The 20,732-nt window shown below is 43.4% G+C and overlaps 1 protein-coding gene across 1 annotated transcript in view; it reads right to left on the reverse strand.

Annotated features, from left to right (window-relative positions):
- Window positions 1-6,964: 6,964 nt before the first annotated feature.
- The window catches only part of ITFG1 (integrin alpha FG-GAP repeat containing 1), a 123,167-nt gene continuing 109,399 nt past the window's right edge, over window positions 6,965-20,732 (reverse strand). The window contains exons 15-18 of the mRNA XM_056862574.1: window positions 18,628-18,752; window positions 18,120-18,202; window positions 11,818-11,935; window positions 6,965-7,091 (exon numbers count right to left, since the gene is read on the reverse strand). Of these exons, the coding sequence (XP_056718552.1) occupies window positions 7,032-7,091; window positions 11,818-11,935; window positions 18,120-18,202; window positions 18,628-18,752 (386 nt within the window). The 3' untranslated portion in view covers window positions 6,965-7,031. The remainder of the gene's footprint in view (window positions 7,092-11,817; window positions 11,936-18,119; window positions 18,203-18,627; window positions 18,753-20,732) is intronic.

Consider the following 20,732-nt stretch of genomic DNA (forward strand, 5'->3'; position numbering starts at 1 on the left):
TGGTGGGGAATGCGCAAGCTTTCAATTTGCACAGAAGTCTTGAGAATCTGTGAATTATAACAAGTGAGATAGGGGGATGGGCTCCCTGGGATGGAGATAGGAGAACGCGAGGACTGAAGATATTTTTGGTGCAGTAGATGGCGCTGTTTCATCTACTAGCTCTTGTGGTTTAGGATGCTGGGCGTTGAAGATACAGGTTTGGTAGGATGGTAGGAGTCGGGGTCATAAACTTGGTGCTAATTTGCATTTTTCTTAGCAATTTGTTTTCCCCCCACATTCTTTATGGGATAAGCAGACAAAAAGATTTTTCAGAATCCCTGTCCTTTTTATGTTGCAAAACTGCTATACAGTCTCACAGTTAGAGGAATGAGGAATTTCGTGCATCTTAACATATGCATTCCTCTACGTCAGAGGGCAGCTGTGATGCTTCAATAAAAGAAACAGACCGCAGAAATGGTGCCACCTTATTCAGCAGATTTGGGATTTCAGCACTTTTAAAAAGTCTCTGCTGCTGACATGAGTGACAGAAGTTTTTGCTGAGTGACTGAGACAAGAAATGCAGCTTGTTAAAGGATATCTGCCAGTATTTCTCCCCACCCCACTACAGTTGGGACTCTTCATGCCCAAGGTCAAAACGTGCTTCACTTCATTGGGTAAGTGTAGCTAGGATGGCTGTGGCAGGTGTCACTGACTATTAGGATTTATATAGTGCCATCGGTGTATGTGGCATCTTGCAGAGGAGCTGAGGCAAGAGCCCGGCCAAAGCCTTGTTTCAGTGGGGAAGGAGGACAAGAACATGGCATAACCCATGGACATTTTGAATTGTGTCTGGCTACGGGTTAGAAGAAGAAGAGTTAAGGCAGAATCAAACCAGCTTACAATCCCCTCCCCCTCCCCACAACAGATGCCCTGTGAGGTAGGTAAGGCTTAGAAAGCTCTTAAAAGAACTGTGACTTGCCCAAGGTCATCCAACTGGCTTCATGGGTAGGGGTGGGGAAATCAACTTGGTTCACCAGATTAGCGTCTGCCACTCAGTTTTCCAGATCAGAGTCCACCGCTCCAAATCACCACTCTTAACCACTACAACACGCTGGCTCTCATATCAGCTTTCCTATTACAAGACTTTCTATACCTTGGCTCCATCGTCAACCAAAAGGGAGACTGCAACCCAGAAATCAGATGGAGATTGAGACTGGGAAGGGCAGCCATGAAGGAGCTAGAAAAGATTCTTAAGTGTAAGGATGTGTCACTGGCCACCAAGATCACGTTAATTCATGCCATCGTATTCCCTATTACTATGTATGGGTGTGAAAGTGGGGCAATGAAGAAAGCTGATAGGAAGAAAGTAGATCCCTTTGAAATGTGGTGTTGGAGGAGAGTGTTACAGATACCTTAGACTGCCAAAAAACAAACAAAAATCAGTGGGTTATAGATCAGATCAAGCCTGAACAGACCCTAGAAGCTAAAATGACTAAACTGAGGCTGTCATACTTTGGCCACATTATGAGAAGACAAGAGTCACTGGAAAAGACAATCATGCTAGGAAAAATTTAAGGCAGCAGGAAAAGAGGAAGACCCAACAAGAGATGGATTGACTCTGTAAAGGAAGCCATGCCCCTCAGTTTGCAAGATCTGAGCAAGGCTGTTAAGGATAGGACGTTTTGGAGGACATTGATTCATAGGGTTGCCATGAGTCAGAAGCGACTTGGTGGCACATAACACACACATACACAGGCTACTGCCTGAGAATAGCCCAGATTGTCGAGTAGTTGCCTACTGAGGGCTCCCCCACCGACAAGCAGAGAAAGCTGGAAGGGAGTGCAGTCACACACAGGAAAAAAACACACCATTGGTTGCATTTCTTCCATTATTTTTAGTGGCTGATTTTGCTTGGCAGTTGGGAGGAGGAACTCAAGGCAAAATTAGCCACAAAGGAAACAAAGAGAAGACCAATGGGAGAAAGCATGTGGTTAGCCTCCTTCTCTCTATGCACATGCATGCTATCAACTTGGGGTGGGGGAAGCCTTCCAGAACCTCAAAGCAGAGTCCACAGAGAAAGTGTGCAATATGTAACTTCACTGAATAGGCTTAACTTTTAGAGGCATGGTTAAAAAGTAAGATACATTTCACTGTCAGATCCTGAGACAGATTTGTATTTTGAATTTTTTTTTTTTGCATATTTATACCAACTGGAAAGAAATAATCATGAAAGTGAAAACCCACGTACAGTCTCCACAATTGGGTGCTATTAGAATCCATATCCAGGTATCCTCTAGTAGGAATAGTACTCAGTATTGTTAGATCGCTATAAATCGAAATGTCTCTGTGATAGTAATACAGAGATAAGTGCCCTTGAAATCATTGACATAAACCAAGTAAATCTTGGGTCTGTTATCTGGATTAAAGAGCATGGTGTCTCTACAGTATAACTGTGTAGTCATTATTCACAGCGAAACATTAGATTTCTCAAAACTCTAATGTGCAGTTGAAAGACGCTGTGCAAATTATAGACTTATCCTACAAATGCTTAGTTGCACATGGATTGGCCCAAATCTGTGGTGCTGTTAACCACTACAACACACTGGCTCTGATATAGTGTGCATGACCAGCTTTTGAGCCTTGGCTCAGGGATGCCCTGGGAGTAAAAGTACATGTCTTTTCAAGGGATACTTCCTACCGTTCTAGACCTATTGTGGAAGGGCCAATAAGAGACCACATGACCTGCAGGAAGAAATGCCCTCTGGCAGTCTGTCAAGAGCTTTTCAGTGTCATAGGAACAGGTCTTTTACATCATCTACTACCAGGCCCTTTTACACTGGCAATGCCGGGGATTGAACCTGGGACTTTCTGCATTGCAAAGCAGATGCTCTACCACTGAGCTACAGTCCTTCCCAGGCTGCCTGAAGGACACCTGGCTAGCTACTTGAGCTGTACTATATCTAAGTCATACCTGCCAGTCAAGGCCAAAGGTCTTAAAAAACCACCGTAGGAGGGCTCTAGTTGTTCTACAGGTTATGAAATAACTACACAGCAGGTTAACTTGATACAGGAACTGACACTGGCAAACACTGCATATTAGACCTGTGGAGTTTGCACTGAGAACACACATGCTGGAAAGTTGAAAAGTTCTGCCAACGACATTATTCATCGTTACTTTAATTCATATAATTAGGTCTTTTCACCATCCAATTGCCGTAAAGACCTCTTGGAGGTGCACTTTTTAAACTACAGTTGTACTTTTCATCCTGCTGCTTGTGGCGGAGTTGATAAAAACATGCTTGCAAAAATGTGGAGCATCTAAGAGACACTCAACCTGTGTAAAGACTAAAGTCATACTGGTTAAATGATCCAAGCAACTGTTAAAACAATGCTTGCTTTTCTATACACTGCCAAATATAGCCCATGAATCGGTCGATTTTATAATTGCCTGGTTTTTAAAAGCTAGCTCTCATGACACCACCACAGCAGAGTGTTCTAAAGGGTCGTGAACCGCACACTGCTCTGCTCAATGCAAGCTCTGTTCATTTTAGCTGTGCCTCAGTTGGTGCAACGCCAAATGTTAGGTGATGTGACCTGTGAGCTAACTGGCAGGGGAAAAAAAACAGATCTAAAAAGTTGCTACAGTAATTAAATACAACAGCAAATCTTGTGTCACTATTATCAGGAGAACAGATCTTTCTTGAACAGTTTTTAGAATTTATGGAATCATACTTAGTATATTACATAACACTTTCACTGTTCAAAGCACTGGGCATGGAGTAGGGGTCACTGGAGGAGTGGCGGGGGAGGGAGTTCCAAATTTCTTGTGTTGTGCAGGGGGTTGGACAGAGGTCCCTTCCAGCTCTGATTCTATGTCTGTATTTTCTATACATTTTTCAGTAATCCTCAAAGTAGCCCTGTAAGGTAGACCCTATATTATCTCCAATCTACAGGCTGGTGGGGGGGGGGCAGGCCAGGGAAAACATAACTTGCCTAAGGTCACTTGATGAGGTTGGGGCAGAGGTAAGAAGAAGAGTTGGTTTTTATATGCCGACTTTCTCTACCACTTAAGGGAGACTCAAACCGGCTTACAATCACCTTCCCTCCCCTCCCAACAACAGACACCCTGTGAGTTAGGTGAGGCTGAGAGAATGTGACTTGCCCAAGGTCACCCAGCTGGCTTCATGTGTAGGAGTGGGGAAACAAATCCAGTTCACCACATTAGCCTCCACTGCTCATGTAGAGGAGTGGGGAATCAAACCCGGTTCTCCAGATCAGACTTCACTGCTCCAAACCATCGCTCTTAACCACACCACACTGGCGTCGAGAGGTTGGCGTGAGAAGGTGGCATTCAGTCGTCGCCTCCCTCCCCAAATCAGATGCTTTTACCCCAAAAGGGAACTCTCACCACAGCATTTCTTTCCCCATCTGCCTCACAGCTGCAGCTGGAAATATCCCCATCATACTTTCTATTCCCCTCCCCTGCTACTGTGTTAGTGGTGGGGAGACCAAAAAAATTACTAAGGGAGGAAGAAATAGCAGAGATTATACCATTCACTTGAAAGGTCTTCCCTCTATATTTGGAGTGTAGAGCAGGGAATGGTGCCAGAGCAAAATAGCCAGAGCAGTTAATAGGCACAGACAGTGGTGCAGTGTGAAAACAACAAGCTCTGTCAGGGTTTGACCAATATTCACGAGAAAGGCCTGTGACAGCTAGGGAGAAAATGGCTCTGAGTTTGTTGCAAATGTGCCATACCTGGCTCTTTCCTTTTTTGCTGCTGCCCTATGCGGTCATAAAGGCAGGGCAGAAACAATACAAAACAGACATGGATTGGAGGGAGGGGAGTGTAGCTCAGTAGCAGAGCTGGTGGCCCCAGCCCTTCCACAGAAGAGGAATTCAGACTGCAGGGCTGGGAAAGACATCTGCCTTAATATAAGGAAGTGTCACGCGAGAAAAGGTTTTGCAGTTGCCATCTAAAAGAACCAGACTCAGTCCACCATATCCTCTTGCGCTGCCAATTTTTTACCCAACAGCGTTCACAACTAATTAATCCTCACCTTAAAAAAAGGTAAAGGTCCCCTGTGCAAGCACTGGGTCATTCCTGACCCATGGGGTGATGTCACATCCTGACGTTTACTAGGCAGACTTTGTTTACAGGGTGGTTTGCCAGTGCCTTTCCCAGTCATCTTCCCTTTACCCCCAGCAAGCTGGGTACTCATTTTACTGACCTCGGAAGGATGGAAGGCTGAGTCAACCTTGAGCCGGCTACCTGAAACCGACTTCCGTCGGGATCAAACTCAGGTCGTGAAGAGCTTGGACTGCAGTACTGCAGCTTACCACTCTGCGCCACGGGGCTCCTTAATCCTCACCTACAAGTCCAAAAAAACTCAGTAGACAAGAGTATTAAATTCTTATTGAGAGAGAGAGAGAATGGTGGTATAGGATAAGAAGTGCTACCATAAATATGCATCAGGGTATTTGACATTAAAGAGTCTAGATGGTAATATCAGCTTATCATATGAGGAGTTTTTTTTCATTGTTAGTTGTATACTGATTAACAGATGGTCATTTTACGATGGAACATGATTTCTTTCTATAAGGTGTCTGTATAAATGCATGTTGCAATGCGGTCATGTCAATAAAGGTGTATGTATGTATGTATGTATGTAAGACATCTGCCTTGAAGAGATGGTATCAGAGGAAACACATGCAGAGCTAGTCTGGATCCAGCACGAAACAGCTTTGTAGGCATCCTGTTTCTCCTCAGTTTCTTTCACCGATCCTTTCATAAAGAAGACCATGACCAAATAGCCATATTGATCCAACGTTTGGTCCTGCTGGTCATACAGAGAACCCATTTCCTATTGCCAGCAAGCACTGGTGCCTTTCGGCATTTGTAAACTGAGCCAAAGTACATCATCTAACTTAATAGACACAATTTATTAAGGAACACAGGTTAACAGTTTTCAAAAAACATCATAAATCATGAATTAGAGGGTCTAGAATAAAGGGACATCCACATTACATCAAGTATTTCCAACATAATTAATTTAATAAAAGAGCCCTAGCGTAAACAGTATCTGGCGTACAATGAATATCTTGAACTTAGCTGGAGGTTCTCTTTGCTCACAGCCCCGATGCTTAAATCATTTAGTTTGGTATTTCAACACAGCCTCAGATAAGATTACATTAAAATTAATATGGTGTAGTCTGGCCCTTAATCATGTGAACTTGGAAGATCATACAATATGCACCTGTCCTTAGAGGATTCTGTCCTGTCGCCCAAGAACTTACTTAGTCTTGGTGGTCAAATGTTTTCATGATTAAGTTATACTATAACAGCATGATAAATGCCAATATGAAAGAGTCATGCAATGTTCTTCCATTTTAGGAAGGCATCATTTGAAATATAAATTGAATGACATACTTACATATCAAATATTAATCTATTAATCATAACAATAGTGATGAGGGTTTTTTTGTTAGCTACTACAGGATGTTTGTATCTTCCAATTTAAAGCTTTTCCTCTCACTTGATTGGCTACAAAGATTAATAGAAAGATAATGCAGTCAAGAGTGCTTCAAATCAAACACCCCAAGTGTACAGTTGGAACAATAAGAGGTGTCTTGCTTCATCTGACAATCTGCTGGAGAGTGGATTACAAAAACACAGTTCCCAATTTGGCACTGCACAAGCAGAAGGACCAATTCAAGCAGCGCTAAGAGGAATTTTGCTTGCTGAAACTTTTAATTTACACGCAACTTCCCTGTCATGAAATGCACAGAAGAAAATGAGGGTTATGTAAATCATGGAATGCATACGATAGAATCCATGACTGAATAGGAATTTATAGTTTGACAATATATACAGCAAAACCACTGCAAGGCCATGTGAGATAGGTGTGATTTTAACACTTCTCCAAATAAGTTAAGAACAATGCAACATTTACAAATAGTACCGCAACAATACCCTCCCCCCTTCTGCTGTTGCAGGCTAGAATGTAGTATTTTAGGTCCAGCAGCAATTTCTCCATCAAGCTGTTAAGGCATGTCACATAGCATCGAAGTGGAACCGGTGGGCTTCTTGTCTTTTCTCTCGGTCGTCTGCTTTCTAGAAAATAACAGTAAGAGGGGTGGGTAGGGTGCAAGTCCTGTATTTTCAGTGCAATCCTAAGTATACTTTTCTATAAGTACACCCAACTGAATAGCCCTGAATAGGATTCTGAGCAGACTTGCTTAGGTTGTTCTCTTTGGCTCCTGGAAACTCACAGGTCACATGGAAGAAGATGGAAAGCTCATCATGAAGCTTCACATTCAGTTACTTAAATACCTGCCATTTTTGGAGAAGGCAGTACACTCAAAAATGTATTTATTTACTGCATTTATACTCTGCCTTTCTCCCCAGTGTGAACCCAAAGCAGCTGATGTCGTTCTCCTCTCCATTTTATCCTCACAACCACCTTGTGAGATAGGTTAGACTGAAAGGGTGTGACTGGCCCAAAGTCACCCAGTAAGTTGGGGGCTTGACAGACTGGGGGCTTGAACTTGGGTCTCCCAGATCCTAGTCTGATGCTCTTAACTACTACACCACACTGGCTCTCAGTGGCTGCTGAAGGCGAGAAGGAACTCTTTTTGGTATTAAGATCCAATTGTTTGGACTGGTCTATTAAGCAGTGTTACTTTTTCTAGAGGAGCAATTAATTAAAGCAGAAATTTGCAATCATCTGGACTGCAAAAGAGAATCTAATATCCTGAGATACAAGGAGAGACGAAGAATCTTCTACAACCTGATGGGTCTGCTACTGCTCTTTTTCGAAATTCCGCTAGAATACTATTCAGAATGCCAAATTGAGACACAATTGGAGGAGGAGGGGGCTAGAACTAACATTGAAGAAGAAGAAGAGGAGAAGTTGGTTTTTATATACTGACTTTCTCTACCACTCAAGGAAGAATCAAACCAGCTTACAATCACCTTCCCCTCCCCACAACAGACACCCTGTGAGGTAGGTGGGGCTGAGAGAGCTCTAAGAGAGCTATAACTAACCCAAGGTCACCCAGCTGGCTTCGTGTGTAGGAGTGGAGAAACCGACCTGGTTCCCAGATTAGCGTCCGCCGCTCATGTGGAGTGGAGAATCAAACCCGGTTCTCCAGAGTCCACCGCTCCAAACCACAGCTCCAAACCACTACACCACACAGGCTCTCTTGTAGGTACAGAAGAGCCACCGGCACTTTTTAAATGGAAGGAATGGTTCCGAGGGAAAAAAAATTGATTTAAAACCTTCCCAGGAAAGTAGATAAAATGTCAGAGCCCACTCTTCCGGTAGATATAATTGATTTGCTGATGCTTTGGACAAAACAAGGAACACCCATTTTCGCCTCTATCGAGGTCCGGAGTAACAAGTTGCCCATAATAATCTGACAGAGACAGCTGACAGGTAGCTGCCAGATCAGAGGCATCTAGGATGATGCAAGAGGCAGCAATAGCCTTGCAGGTTCTAGGGTGAACTGCAACTAACCGGTTTGAAGCAGTAAGGATGATGTAATACTGTGGCCAGGTCTACAGGTGGCCTTATTGGTTTCAGGTGGAGTTTTGTATATAAGCCTATGTAACTGTAACTCTGTGTTGGGAAGTTTGGTGGCGAGAAGTGTACGTGACAGTTTGTCTTTTGTATCTGTGCACTGTAAATTAAACAACACTGTTTTCTATAAAGCAAGGAGTTCTGGTGGTGTGTCCTGGATAACTGCTAATCCGCCTGCTTCCACGTTAGGTTTGTCTTCACTTGCAGCCTGTCATCACCCCTATACTCTGGACTATCATCTATCCAGGACACAGAAATGTCTCCAAGTATTGCTTTCTGCTGGTTTACCAGGCCAAGCGCACGCTTACACCTGTAACTAGAAGATAAGTCAGAGGCAGCAAAGGTGACAACTCCGCAAGGTGGTTTGTGCAAAGTGTGTGCCCTCACCTCCCTCAACCTTATCTGACAAGCTGTTCTTGCTCTGAGGTTGCATGTCGAACTGACTCTGCCGCCCTTCTGGATTCTGCTGTCAGGCCTTTTTTTATCTTTCTGGAAAACAGTACTGCTAGGAGGTGTTATCATCACACTCTGGCTTCTCGGCAGCGACAGGCTCTTGCCACGGAGGCTCTGACATGTCTCAGTCTATAAAAACATCCTGCAGTACATTCCCAGCCCCCCCACCCCATGGAGCCAATTCACGCTGCATAATGTGCTGCTGTCTCTCTTTCTCTCTTCACCCTCCCCCACCTTCTCCACCTTTGCTCCTTTCACATAATAATTCTAAGCCGGTCCTGCTCTCTCTTTTGCATGGCATTTTGGAAAGGTTAGCTCTTTCATTTGTCTCTCCAGTCTGAAAGCCAGGTGCATTATGGTATATATATGGAGGCACTCCATTGTATACCAATTGTATCCGGAACAAAGAAATATGCATTAAATGGTGCTGAATTGGGCCAATTGTTTTTAATGGGGGGGGGGGGAGACAACAAATCCCACAACATTTTTTTAAAAGGTGACGCGACACCTTCAGATCTCACCCACAGACTGGTTTTCACAAAACTCTCTGCTTTCCCGAAAGCTCTGCAGTATGTCAGCTTCCATATACCCACCACATTCTTAGAACATAAGAAAAGCCATGCTGGATCAGACCAAGGCCCATCAAGTCCAGTAGTCTGTTCACACCGTGGCCAACCAGGTGCCTCTAGGAAGCCCACAAACAAGACAACTGCAGCAACATTGTCCTGCCTGTGTTCTACAGCACCTAATATACTTGGCATGCTCCTCTTCAGAAGGGTATACTTTCCTAGAGTGATATAATGCCCTTTATTGTATTTCAGCGAGTGCCCCAGTTCATTGGGGGAAGGTTTCCCTGCCCATTTTAGAGTTTAGGGATGAGCAGAATCCTCAACCAGCAAAAAGACAGTAGCAAGAACTTAGCTCTGAATGTCAAGGCAAAGATAGAAACATCTTCCGCATCCAATTTCCTGGTTAGTTTGCATTTCCAGCCTCTGTCACTGGTGTTAAATTTTTTGCAAAGTTTCATGAAAATGCTCCCTGCTATGTTCAAGCGGTGTGCAAAACCTTTTTCTAAACATTAACTTGTTCCTTTTGTTTCATGAATGCCAACAAGCACCTATAGCGAGTTTAAAATGCAGTAATTTTGCCCAGCTAGGATTACAGCCTGGCTAGGCAACGGTGCATATTGGCTACCCTGCTGGCTGGCTGTTAACTGTGAATAGAGAGCCATGTGAGAAATTGGGGCACATTTTTTCTTTTGTAGTATTAAAAGAAGCTTCTTAAATGGCTTCTGCAGATCAATGTATTTCTATAGAGTAAAACAGTCAGTTTTGCTCATGGTAAAATGTTGCGGTTTTGAAGCTTGTCAATAAAAGTCAGCACGGGTTCCTGATTCAGAGGGAAGCAACCCTTTTGTAGTACAGTTTGGCTGAAAATGAAGAAAAAGCAGTTTAAATTTCATTCATTGCCAGACAACACATTGTGTGGTGTGCCTTTCAGTCAAGTGTGGGCAGAGCAAGACATTCAAGGCCATGGTTGCAGAAAAGCTTCAAATTTAGCACACCTTTAAGATTCCTTTAAGAACTCTTCCCACCCTGAACTGGCCTTCATGGGCTGCAGATCAAGGTGGCAGAGTAGAATGTGGAGGCTACTTTTTTTTAAAAAAAATGCTTTTCTATGTAAAGCAACAAAAACATCAACTCTGCAGAAACAAATCTGCAGAAAGGTAGCCCAGCCCCTCTGCTTGATGTGCTAGCATTCTGCTTGCTGGAGTTTTTTTTTACAAAAGAGGTGGGCATTTAAAATTATGCTCCCCACACCAGTGATTAGAAGTGATGTTTATTTCATTTTTTAAAAAAAAATTATATGCCACCTTTCTGCCCAATCAGTGCCAGCAAACAGCTAAGGACTACTAATACCACCACTAGTCCAGAAATGGGAGCACTCTGGCTTATTCTCGTGGATTCAGCGAACAAGTTTCTCCTGGTGGGGAATCTAATGTGTGAATGGTTCATGTGTGAATGGTTCAGGAGCCAGCGTTGTGTAGTGGTTAAGAGTGGTGGTTTGGAGCAGTGGACTCTGGAGAACCAGGTTTGATTCCCTACTCCTCCACATAAGCGGCAGACTCTGATCTGGTGATCTGGGTCGGTTTCCCCATTCCTCCACATGAAGCTAGTTGGGTGACCTTGGGCTAGTCACACTCTCTCAGCCCCACCTACCTCACAGGGTGTCTGTTGTGGGGGGGAAGGTGATTGTAAGCTGGTTTGATTCTTCCTTAAGTGGTACAGAAAGTCGGTATATAAAAACCAACTCTTCTTCATGTCTTGAATAATTCTTAACAGGAGTATCTAATACCTGGTAAGACCCAATGCTTAATGTACAATTGATGAACACCATTACGTGCCACTCTCTTCTACATTTGAGCCTAAAGCCATACAAGGTTGTATCTGAAGTTGCCTTATACTTCAAGAAAACGGTCCTTTGTGGTTCACTCTACGGGGGCTCTCTGACATCCTGGACCAATGTCTTTCCCAGCCCTGCTAACTGAGATGCTTTAACTGGAGATACTGGAGCCTGAGCCTGGGGCTTTTGGCATGCTGTACCACTGAACTGGGACTCCTTTCTCTGCAACGTTCACTAGCATTCTAGCACTTGGTTACTGAAGGGACTGCTGGAAACGATTCTCTTTAGAAAACTAAAAGCTTTGCAAAACGGATAAGCTTAATACAAAGATGGTAGCATATCGCTACACCATCTGATTGGTGACAAGACAGACAAAAACATTTTCAATTAATTAGAGCTTACCTTCTCCTGCCAGTGCAATATGCCAATTATCGCCAGGATGAACACACAAACCCCAATCAGGGCAATGGCTGTGAGCAACACAATGTTACTTGGGGTCAGGTACAGTTTGGCGCTCCAGCTGTGGGGAAGAGGGGAACCCGTGAAAGCATCAGTACTTTTGCTTACAGACCTGAAAACATATTCTGTGGAAATTATGGTAAGCAGAATGATAAAAAAGTATGATTTAAGAGTTACTTGGTATGCATTTTATGGTCTGTTAAATAGTCACACTCTTTATCCCTGACCTCCATGGCCCAGGCAAGCCTGATCTCGTCAGACCTTGGAAACTAAGCAGAGTCAGCCCTGGTTAGTACTTGGATGGGAGACCACCAAGTAACTCCAGGGTTGCTACACAAGATAGCCGAATCAACCCTGGCCATCAATGGGGTGACAGATGTCGCAGCCAGATCGTCCTCACATCCACACAAGATAGCAATGGCAAACCACCTCTGTTCATCTCTTGCCTTGAAAACCCTATGGGGTTGCCCTATGTTGTCTGTGGCTTGACGGCACTTTCCACCACTGACACGCTTTGACTTCCCCAGCACAGAAGCAGGTTTGTCACATCAGTCAGAATAACATTTTGATTTGTATTTTCAACAACTGACTTTTCCACTGCCAAGCTGATGTTCTCTTTTTGTAAGTGGCACCTTAGAATACAGACAGCAAAGGACTGGAGTGGGAGATGAAAGAAAACAAGAAAGGAAGGAAGGAATCATAGAGTTGGAAGGGACCACCAGGGGCATCTAGTCCAACCCCCTGCACAATGCAGGATATTCACAACTAACCTCCCACCCCACACCCCAGTGACCCCTACTCCATGCCCAGAAGATGGCCAAGATGCCCTCCCTCTCATGATCTGCCTGTCATAGAATCAGTATTGCTGACAGATGGCCATCTAGCCTCTGCTTAAAAAGCTCCAGGGAAGGAGAGCTTACTACCTCCCGAGGATGCCTGTTCCACTGAGGAACCGCTCTGTTAGAAAGTTCTTCCTAATGTCTAGAAAGAAGAGGAATCTTCCTGCCATTTAGGATTGCCAATAGGAAGTTTTTTCTTGCTCTAGCACTGAACCGTGCCCATGACCAGGAGCAGTACAAACAGAAGAGGTGGAAAAGGTACGTCGTCACAGCTCCCATTTTTAACATGACTCGTTGTGTACGGAGATTTACATGGCAATAAAGCTGCCCTCAGAGGTCTCAGCAGAGGAGTATAAACCTAAACAGAGTAAAGGCACTTCCTTCCATTTTACAAGTGCCATTTGTCATGCTACATTGTTATACTCAAACCTTATGTGTCTTCCCAGTGCACCATATTCATGGCAACCACAATAACACTGGAAAGAGACGATTTGCTTCCCTCAAATGTAGCTGAAATGGTGAATCAAGTTTGGATGGCTTCACGAACCTTACCCTAGAAAAATGATATACATACGAGGTTCTTAATTATTGAAGGGGGGATAGAGTCTTTTATAAGCCCCACAAGGGGCCGTCTCTGCTACTGTGGTGCGTGTTTAATTGCTTGGCAAATGGCTCTATCGATTATTGGAAGTTCATAAACAGTATGTCAATGTAGGGCCCTCAATACAGCATTTAGCCCATCATGTGCCATCTCGCTCTGTCCTCAGAGCACAGTGTGCTCGATATTGATTTAACTTAATGCATTTCAGCAAAATGAGCTGTAACTGCCCTGTACGTAGAGAGGGGCAGAGAGTGGCTTCGACTCAGCCAGGTAGAAAATAACACCATTAAAATGGTCTTTTCCTAAATGGTACGTTAAAAGTGTATTTTTTCCAGTCCCTCCCTGCCCATTTATTCCTTCTCTCTTTGGGAAGAATGGTGGACTGGGAACAAGTTGCCTGCTTCTGTAATTCCCCTCTCTTGGTTTGCGGGTCAGAGTTAAGCACTAGCATGTTCCCTAGATTAAGGCAGGGAAGCTGCCCTTGCTTCCATTCCATTTTATAGAATGTGTTCACAATCCTACCCTTTATCACAAAGGAAGCTGTATTAATATCATACCTTTCCCCATACTTCCAAGTTTAACTATGGCTCTTTAACACCATGGATCATAATTAGACAGAGATAAAATCTTTTGTACATTTGATTATGCTTATGTTGATTAAGCAACAAGCGTGATTTCTGAAATCCCACCTATCTTGTTTTCATTGATTTGCATAAAACAATCATGAAAAGCATTGTAGGTTCATAGATACTGCAAACAAACAAAAAACCCTTCTCTTTTCATGTGTATTTGTGCATAAGCAAGAATAATTTGCTGTAGTGATATACATCCATCACCAGAGCTACCCACTGGCTGGTTCTCTCTCTCTCACACCCATGTCTTTTGGGAGAGGTAGATAATGCTATACTTGTGATGTTAGCTGCCCTGAGCCTGGCCCTGCCGGGGGAGGGCGAGATACAAATAAATTTTCTATTCCATTATATTTAACTTTTCTTTCTACACCATATATAATATGACATACCTATTTTATGACCACCAGGTAGGCAAAGGTAGTCCCCTGTGCAAGCACCAGGTCATTACTCATTCCTGACCCATGGGGTGACGTCACATCCCGATGTTTACTAGGCAGATTATGTTTACGGGTGGCTTGCCATTGCCTTCCCCAGACAGCTACACTTTACCCCCAGCAAGCTGGGTAGTGGGTACTCATTTTACCGATCTTGGAAGGATGGAAGGCTGAGTCAACTTTGAGCCGGCTACCTGAAACTGACTTCCCTTAGGATCAAACTCAGGTCATGAGCAGAACTTTTGACTGCAGTACTGCAGCTTTGACCACCCCCCCAGTCATTTTTCTTCCAAACTGAAAAGACCAAGCCCCACAGCAGCAATTAGATTAACAGATTTCCAAGGTGCTATTTTGCATGTTGCTTAAGAATAGTGTTCCCAGAGTCCCAAGCTGATGGAACTACTCTGGAGTAAGCAGATGGCAGACTGCACCCCTTCTGTATAACCTCTCCCAACTGCCATGTAATTACAACTTGTAGTTTCAAAAAGATTGTTACCTGCCCCAAAGCATATGGGAAACTCATTTTTTCCCAAGTACTGTGGCATTGCTGGTTTATTTCCAAGATTAATAAAGGTTTCCCCCACCCCCATAAGGTAGTGCTTTGTTTTAGGGTTTTAATAAAGATTTAGCAACCACTGAGGTTACTTGCTGTGATCAATAAAAGTTAAAACAGACTGAAAACTGAAATCAATATACATTTTATAATGGCACACATATACATGCCTTCAGAAATACCAGAAGCAAAAATAAGAAATTAATGATTAAAAATTCATTTATAGCCAGAAGTGGTATTATACTGAAATGTGCTAAAACATCACAACCAAAGACATACTTGATGCCAATTATGAAGAGGAGTCTCACAGCCCAACGCATTGCTTTCAACTAAATGAGATGTTATTGTAACAGTCACTCATTATGCTTATAGTATCTAGATTCAATGGTGCTTGAACTGGACTGTAGAGTTAAATGAATACATTTGGGTACTTTCACTTGGAAGTCAATTTTGTGCCAGATGTAATGCCTGAATTATTCGGTGACTATTATAATTTGGAAAAAAAAGAAATAGCTTTTATCAGGAATCTGGGGAATACAACACGCAGACTGCGAGACCCATGCTGAGAGCTGCCCCCCCCCCCCAAATATTCTCTGTGATGAGGCAAGAAGTTTCTGACCTCTTTCCCAGCTAGGAAACCTCTGGCTGGGACTAGAGACGTGAAGGCCCAGAAAAAGGTGGAAAAAAATCAGGGGGAAAAGCCCTCCTTTTTCCTGAGGACTCCACCCCACCAATTTTGGGGAGTACAGAAAAAAAACCATGAGACATTTTCTCATTTAGAATGAGTGAAATGCTAGAAAAAGAACATGGGGCAGGAACTTCACCAAAGCCTCAGAGGAAAACTTGACCCAGTGCTTGCACAGGGAACTACCTTTACTTTTTTTTTTTTGGTGGCAGATGCATGTAAGACGGCTGGCTACACAACACCATCACCAAAAGAAAGGTTCATTTCTTGCCAAGTGGCCCTGGGAACCATGCTATTCCTGGAGACTGTCATGTACATTTGCCCTTCAATTCTTGGCCTCTTTATGCTGCATAAGCAGGTTCCCTTCCAAACTAGTTTCAGCACTGCCTAATTTGTATGAAAACACAACCAAAGAGCCGTTCACAACTGCAGAACTGTCTGCTTGCAAGAAAGCGCAACATTCAACATTATTGATGTGTAAATTACTCTTGCTCGTCACAGTTATAAACCTCGGTCTGATGCTGAAGTGGTACACAACTCCAGAAGAGGCGACAGTTTCATTCTGCCAGCTTGCAGATGCGCTGACAGGCAGTTGATAGCAATTAGGGAGAATCCGTTCCATTAGGAAAGTTTCTTTTAGCATGTAGTCTTAGTGGAAAGAATTAAGTCTTTCAACAAGGCAGCGGATTAACATTTATCAAAGGATTCCAAGTCATACATGTTATATATGTGTGTGTGTTTCTGAATGAGTAATGAGTTATTTCCCATTTAGAAAATCTCTAAATCCCATTTCTAGAATGAAAAGGCTGGCATTTCCTGATCTCTATGGAAGTTTCTCTTAATCGCCTTAAGCAATACACAGTGTGCAGTCACCTTTATCTTGATGTCCTGAAAATGTCCAGACTACTTTTCCTGTATTAGGTTCAAAGAAACAGGAGTGCAGTTTATAAAGGGAACACACAGATAATCCAGAGAATGGTAGATGTGTACAAGCAGACAAGGGCAAATATTTTCAACAAATTTTGGTAAAAGTGGCTTCCCCTACTCTGTATTTTGAACCTTTTCTGGGCTCCTGGATCAATAAACCATTAATATTTGCATTCAGATGGAGCCACTACTATAAAAGAAATAACCTATTTATTTATTTTATATCCTGCCCTCATTCCTGGCAAGCTGGGCTCAGAGCGGATCACAAAATAATAGTAAAACAATGAAGAAAGCTGATAGGAGGAAAGTAGATTCCTTTGAAATGTGGAGTTGGAGGAGAGTGTTACAGATATTGTGGACTGACCAAAAAACAAATTAGTGGGTTATAGATCAACTCAAGCCTGAACTGACCCTAGAAGCTAAAATGACTAAACTAAGGCTGTCATTCTTTGGTCACATTATGACAAGACAAGAATCACTGGAAAAGACAATCATGCCAGGAAAAGCTGAAGGCATCAGGAAAAGAGGAAGACCCAACATGAGATGGATTGACTCTATAAAGGAAGCCACCGCCCTCAATTTGCAAGATCTAAGCAAGGCTGTTAAGGATAGGATGTTTTGGAGGACATAGATTCAAAGGGTAACCATGAGTCGGAAGCGACTTGACGGCACTTAACACACACACAATTGACTTATGATAACCCCAACAGGGTTTTCAAGGCAAGAGACATTCGGAGGTGGTTCGCCATTGCCTGCCCACCACCTCCCACCACAAACCCCATTGCTTTACTCTTCTCTTCCCATTTCTGCTTCCTTTGCTCTGCTTCTTGTAGGGTCTAAGCAGCTTAGCCAACAGAAGGCAAAGAACTTTGGGATCACAGCAGTGATGCCCCAGGAAGCAAGACCCCTGCGTCTAGACAGCTCAGTCTCTCCACCACCACAAACCCTTGCTATGTCACAATACAGAATGTGCTTCAGAGTCCACATGCGATCTTCTTGAATGTGCATATGCCCTTTTTGCCTCTGAAGCATGAGTCAACACCCTGAATATGCAACCTACAGCTTGGCATTACTCTGCAATTCTACGGAAGCTGGTTTCAAATGTCTCTTAGAAAATAGTTAAGCATTATAAGACCATTATTTTTCCCCTGTAGGTACAAGGATTTTTAGGAGCCCCACGGCGCAGAGTGGTAAGCTGCAGTACTGCAGTCAAAAGCTCTGTTCATGACCTGAGTTCGATCCCGACAGTAGTCGGTTTCAGGTAGCTGGCTCAAAGTTGACTCAGCCTTCCATCCTTCCGTGGTCGGTAAAATGAGTACCCAGCTTGCTGGGGGTAAAGGGAAGATGACTGGGGAAGGCACTGGCAAACCACCCCATAAATATAGTCAGCTTAGTAAACATCGGGATGTGACGTCACCCCATGGGTCAGGAATGACTCGGTGCTTGTATTTTGGTTGGGAAAATATATGGCCTGGTGCCTGACGCAATATTGTACGGAGAGATGGTCATTACGGCCGTCTGCTGTCATTTCTGCACTGTTTACTCCAAGGTAACTCCAAAATCAAAAGCGTTACCTTCGAGGCGTGTCCTGAGGATATGGAATGACTATAAGCTGGGAATTCGGGATGATGGCCGTCCACTCCTGCTTTCTTACAGACTGAAAGAGAACGAATGAAAGTGCTCACAGCGTATGTCCTACCCGCACTTCCTAATTTTCAAGCTTTATTTTGAATCCCTCTGGAGAAATCTGGGCAGCCAAAGCAACATGTATTCTCAATAAAACTGGCTGAAATGTCATTCTAAAAGCCCCAGTTCCAAAAGTCTGAGTGGTGCCACAGTTAACTCTCACAGGTATTCTGACGGCTGCAAGAACAAAGCTACAGGTATTACAGCCCACCGATTCAAATTTCGGCCAGCGAGCCTTTACTACAGTTTTTAAGACAAAACCCCAGCATGGTCATGACCTCCCCCCCCCCCGGGGGTTAAGAATCCAATGTGATCCTGAACAGACCACTAAACCGGGTTCAAATATTCATACTAAACATCAATACAGTTTTAGGCAAACTATGGACTTTCACGTACCTTCCCACCCGGAGGACGAGGGATGCCAACGAACAAGTGATCCAGGAAATTGGCACTCCGTCCCAAGCCCAAAACGTTATATGGGAGCTGGAGAGCAAAGTGTGCGGACTGACTCAGTTGTCCAGCTGCAATGTAATTTTAAAAAAGGAACATGTAACAAATATATTGCTTAAAACCTCCTGAGCAATAATTGCTTTTTATACAGGAGCCAGTGTAGAGACAATTGGTTAGATGGCCATCAGCAACATTTCAGCCCTACAATTGTATGAATTCAACGTTAATCATTGACATTTAAACACTGATTTGAACAGCTAAACACAACACATAGACATTATCTTGTACCCTTTGCAACAATCCTGCAAGGTATTATTCCCATATTCCAGACAAGGGCTGAGGCTAGGACAGAGAAAGGCAAGCTTGCTTAGTGCCACCTAACAAGTTCATGAGGGAGCCAGCGTGGTGTAGTAGTTAAGAGCACTGGTTTGGAGCAGTGGAGTCTGATCTGGAGAACCACTCCTCCACATGAGTGGCGGAGGCTCATCCGGTGAACTGGATTTGTTTCCCCACTCCTAGACATGAAGCCTGCTGGGTGACCTTGGGCTAGTCACAGCTCTCTCAGCCCCACCTACCTCACAGGGTGTCTGTTGTGGGGAGGGGAAGGTGATTGTAAGCTGGTTTGATTCTTCCTTAAGTGGTGGAGAAAGTCGGGATATAAAACCAACTCTTCTTCATAGCAAAAGTAAGACTGGGGCTTTCTCATTTGCAGCTCCAGCTCTTAGCCACTTCTCTAAGCAGCAAGAATGCAACTTTTAAATTCTTTCCATATTTAACAGTACACTGATTCATATTTACCATATTGTCTACTTTTGGTGCATCATACTGAGAACGGGCTGTGTCCCATTTTAACAAGGAGAATTAACAGAAAAAGAATCAACAGGAGGAGAATCCAGCGTTTAATTTTTTACTTGGTTAAAAAAAAAAAGATTGATAGCATGTCGGTGATGAATTAACCCAACTTGACCCATCATTTTATTTTGTTTTGGGTACCCACGTGATGTGCGTTCCCTGATTTCATGTGCTCCAATGTTATTAAACTGAGGATCTCAAATGAAGAAATAATTTATAACAGATATAAGTCATCATATATTTTAATCACAGCTTGCATGATAGATGGGAACTTGTAGGCAGAACTTGGTCTCTGCAACTGGGCGTGAATTATCATGCTGTGATTTGTTCACTGCGTCCCTTTAATAAGTAAAAACTGACTATGTTTCCCTCTAAGGTGAAAGATTCTCTCAGATAGATATGGGAGATGCACACACTTGCAAAGTAAAGTCACCAAAACATTCCACACATTTAAAACACGACTGACTTCATGATCTTTCGGGGGCTTAAAAGCTATTGGGAACTTTCATTTTATTTTCAACAATATCCAGAACAACCAATCTCCCAATTTGTTTTGGTCTACAGTCCAAAATATAATCTGTGCAATGCTTTACATGCAAAAGGGCCTCAAAACAATACTGGCGTTCATGAAAGTCAATTGACGCACTCAGTCCTTGCTGGTTCCTGTTTTACGAGCTGAAGGATAACCTTGCTCCCTGCCCACCTCCCCATCCCCAGGCAGCTGGTGCATTTTCCACCACGGAAGGGATTCCAAACAGCACCACAGCTATAGTGGAAATGGCATGCGCAGCATCTATAATTCACATCTGGAGACTTCATTTTGTATTCCAGCATGGCCCCGTGCCCAATTTTATTGGGTCCAGATATCTGTGCCAGGTGAAAATTGCAATTATATCCACTTCAGTGGAGATGAAAAGTTAATACATAAAATGCTAGTCTGATGCTCAACAGGAACAATGTTATGAAGTGTTTGAAAATGGAGTCTTACATTTACTATGGTAAGACAATAGAGTTATGCAGCAAAGGCATTCTTTTTGGTAAAGATTTTTGTGTGTGTGGAGAAAACGGGAAAATGTGAAGTGCCAAAATCAACCTTGACTTAAGAACCCTTTTTAGAAGACAACTGGCATTTGGTGAATGGGGGTGGGTGGGTTGCACAGCACAATCATACTTATTGGCCCGGCCTCTCACTGTTTAAT

The sequence above is a fragment of the Euleptes europaea genome, chromosome 17 (genome assembly GCF_029931775.1).
Source record: "Euleptes europaea isolate rEulEur1 chromosome 17, rEulEur1.hap1, whole genome shotgun sequence".
Lineage (NCBI taxonomy): Eukaryota > Metazoa > Chordata > Lepidosauria > Squamata > Sphaerodactylidae > Euleptes > Euleptes europaea.